This window comes from Sphaeroforma arctica (assembly GCF_001186125.1).
Source record: "Sphaeroforma arctica JP610 unplaced genomic scaffold supercont1.3717, whole genome shotgun sequence".
Taxonomy (NCBI): Eukaryota; class Ichthyosporea; order Ichthyophonida; genus Sphaeroforma; species Sphaeroforma arctica.
The window spans coordinates 1-3,106 of record NW_014036841.1 but is presented as its reverse complement, the minus strand read 5'-3'; the positions used below and the strand labels follow the sequence as shown (position 1 = coordinate 3,106).

General features: G+C 44.6%; 1 protein-coding gene across 1 annotated transcript; it reads right to left on the bottom strand.

The window, feature by feature from the left end:
• Positions 1-1,617: 1,617 nt before the first annotated feature.
• SARC_13769 (hypothetical protein) lies at positions 1,618-2,981 on the bottom strand (the record flags this gene model as incomplete). The annotated part of the gene is made up of 3 exons (XM_014292099.1): positions 1,618-1,703; positions 2,001-2,184; positions 2,886-2,981. The coding sequence occupies 3 exons, from the start codon at positions 2,979-2,981 to the stop codon at positions 1,618-1,620; spliced, it is 366 nt and encodes a 121-aa protein (XP_014147574.1).
• Between the last annotated feature and the right edge of the window lie 125 nt (positions 2,982-3,106).

Sequence of the window (3,106 nt, the reverse complement as noted above, 5' to 3'; positions counted from 1 at the left end):
CCATATCATTGTTTTAAATCTCAGGTATAAATATCCATTGATATTTGTATGTTCTGTATATGTGTACACTGTGTAGATATAATCACTAGATGGATTTGCATATTGAGCAATACACACGTATAACTAACGCTATGGAAATTTACGAGACCTTTATGATTGAATCAAACCCCTGGGTTATCTATAGAGAAAGGGGGGGGGGGGATAAGTATGCGTGTATGTGTGTATATGTGTGGATGCGGGTGTGTGGGTATGTATATATATGTATACAATCATATTTACAGGCGTTTGACATTCGAGGGATGGGTGTCCTATACACTTTGGCATCACTCGTCCAAAGCTACCGCCTCAAGCACACGCTCTCTACTCCAACATACCAGTCAATAGACGGAGTACAACCAACCCACGTCCCACGTCCCTCTCGTCATGTGTTCACACATCGTCTGCTCTGGTGTGAACACATCACCGCTTCACATCAAACAAAGACATGCAAACTCTCACAAGTATGCACACATTCTCTGCTGCCAACGCACCCGAAGTGGATAGAGTACCATAGGGTCTGTAAGGTTCAAGGTGTCGGCTTACCCATAGCCATGTGCCCCTCTGCATGAACACACACACTTTCTGCGTTTGAAGCGCTGGCAGGTTTAGAACAGAATCACATGTGAGCACGCAGTATCTCCATCTCCAGTCCACATCCCAGAAGTAACCAGCGCGCATCCATATGAGCGTGCGACTATGACTCATTCGTTTAAGGTAGCCAAATACCTCATCAACTACTTAGTCTCGGCTTACAATCATGCAACTCGTGTGAATCCCTATCAGAGCTGAATATCGTACACAGTTATGAGGAACATGCGTCGCTGGCGTATGGTGCTGATTGGCACCGATCGTCTCGGCTGTCGGCTGTGTCTACCATTGCCACGTGCTCGTTCTACGACCACAAGCTGGACTTGTGGAGGTGGGACAATCAATGACAATAAATGCTTCATGTCAATTGTTCTGTTCTATCTCTTTATGTATACATTGATGTGTGTATGCACAAGGTTGGCTACGGTAACAATTGGTTATGATCATGAGTACGTCCGTGTGGGAGTCTCATTCTACAATTACAGGCTAGACTTGTAGAGTTATTGAGGTGGGGCAATCAATGACAATATTTATATGGCGTCAGCTCTTCTGTTCTATCTCTGTGTATACATTGATGTGTGTATGCACAAGCTTAGATACGCTACCAATTGGTTATTATCAAGAGTATGTCCGTGTTGGAGTCTCATTCTACAATTACAGGCTAGACTTGTAGAGCTATTGAGGTGGGGCAATCAATGACAATAATTATTTGGCGTCTGTTCTTCTTCTCTTTCTCTCCCAAAATTCGAATAGTGAGTGAAACACCTTTGCAGTCACCATATATCTATCGAAAACTACCATCCTCAGCCGATTATCATTTAACAATTCGCAGGGTCAAATAATCACAAACGTTTGTTTTTAATCCGTATGTATACTATACTAAAATCACTATCTACTCGTCACCGCCTCCATGGAACACGCGCTCAAGCCTATCCTGGAAACTCAGGTGCAGGTTCATGGTTCACTTGTACCCAAGACGAAAACCAGGGTTTATCTCTGCAATTGAGCGCGGCTGATGTGTAGACCCATACAGTCCTTGCCGATTTGCGATAGATTACACACGGGGCATAGTTCTCCTGCATAATTTAAAACGTATGCGTATCTTAAAACGAATGCTGCGTAATTTAAAACGTGTATGTGTAATTTAAAATGTATTGCACAGTATCAGAAACAAATGATATACGTGAAATCGATCTGGAAGGGGGAGGCTCAGTTCCAACATTTAACATTGTCTATGCCATCGCAGGTTGGCATACATACATACATACATACATACATACATACATACATACATACATACATACATACATACATCTATACATACCTACACAAACACAAGCATGAAAATATCTTGTCGTCGTGCACACACATACCCTTGAATTCGGGCTGGAAGGTGGAGGCACAGTACGGGCACTTGACACTGGCCGTTCCCTTGTAGATAGGCTTGTAACTCTTGGCGCAGGGCGTGAAGGGGTTGTGTTCGTCGTAGTCAATAGCGTGTGCGTCTGTGGGATTCTTCTCGCACACCGCCAGGATCTTTCGCACTTGTTGCGCAACCTGTTTGTGGGGGGGGGGGGGAGGGGTAGGTAAAATGAGTGAAGATTGTCAGTATGATAGGCATAAGGGGGGGGGCGGGGTTCCTTGCTGGTGCTGGTGTCAGGGATGGTTCTAGTGCGAATTAGTTGTATCTGAGGGTACCGGTGCTGGTGCCAGAGATAGTTTTAGTGCAAATTAGTTGAATTGGTTTTACCTGAGGCATGGGCGGTAGAGACCCATGTGAGTGTACACAGTGAGCTCGTGCGACAAGTCGTTGCAGAGAGTAGGTGGATAGTTAATAGTCAGTATTGAGGATATGGGTAAGTCGTGGGTAGTGCCAGAGCAATTTTTAGAACGTATCGTTAACACTTATGTGCTGTGCAAGAATCCAAACAAGCGCTGCAGGACGTTCAACCCAACCAACAGAACCTGAACCCTAAACTCTTGGACCATAAACCTTAGCACTCGATGTGTAGGGCTTTTACGGCTTCAAGTACAACGGAAACAAATGCGGCGAACAATACAACTCAAAGTACGTGCAATGTGCTAGACGACGCGTAAACTATATGTAAAACCCCTTCAACTTTTAACACATTTTTTCTTTTCACCCTAGAACCCTGGGACCCACCCACAGAACTCTACACTCTTGCATTCCTATACATGTGCAATGGGTTGTCAGAGATACCGAACTTCATATGTTATAGTGCGTGTTATGTGCATACCGCTGGCGCTGGGCCCAACTCCAACAGACGGCGCGCAAAGGAAGCCGCCGTCTTAAAGTTCTTGATCTTGAAGAATAGCGTGGAGGCCGTTCGCAACTGCAATAGAGATATGAGGCAATTGACGCTGTGAGTCGGGTGTGTGTGTACATGTACCTCACATATAATTCAATTTGGGTATGAAAATTCGGAAGTGTGGGTACATGCAACATGTTATATATAAA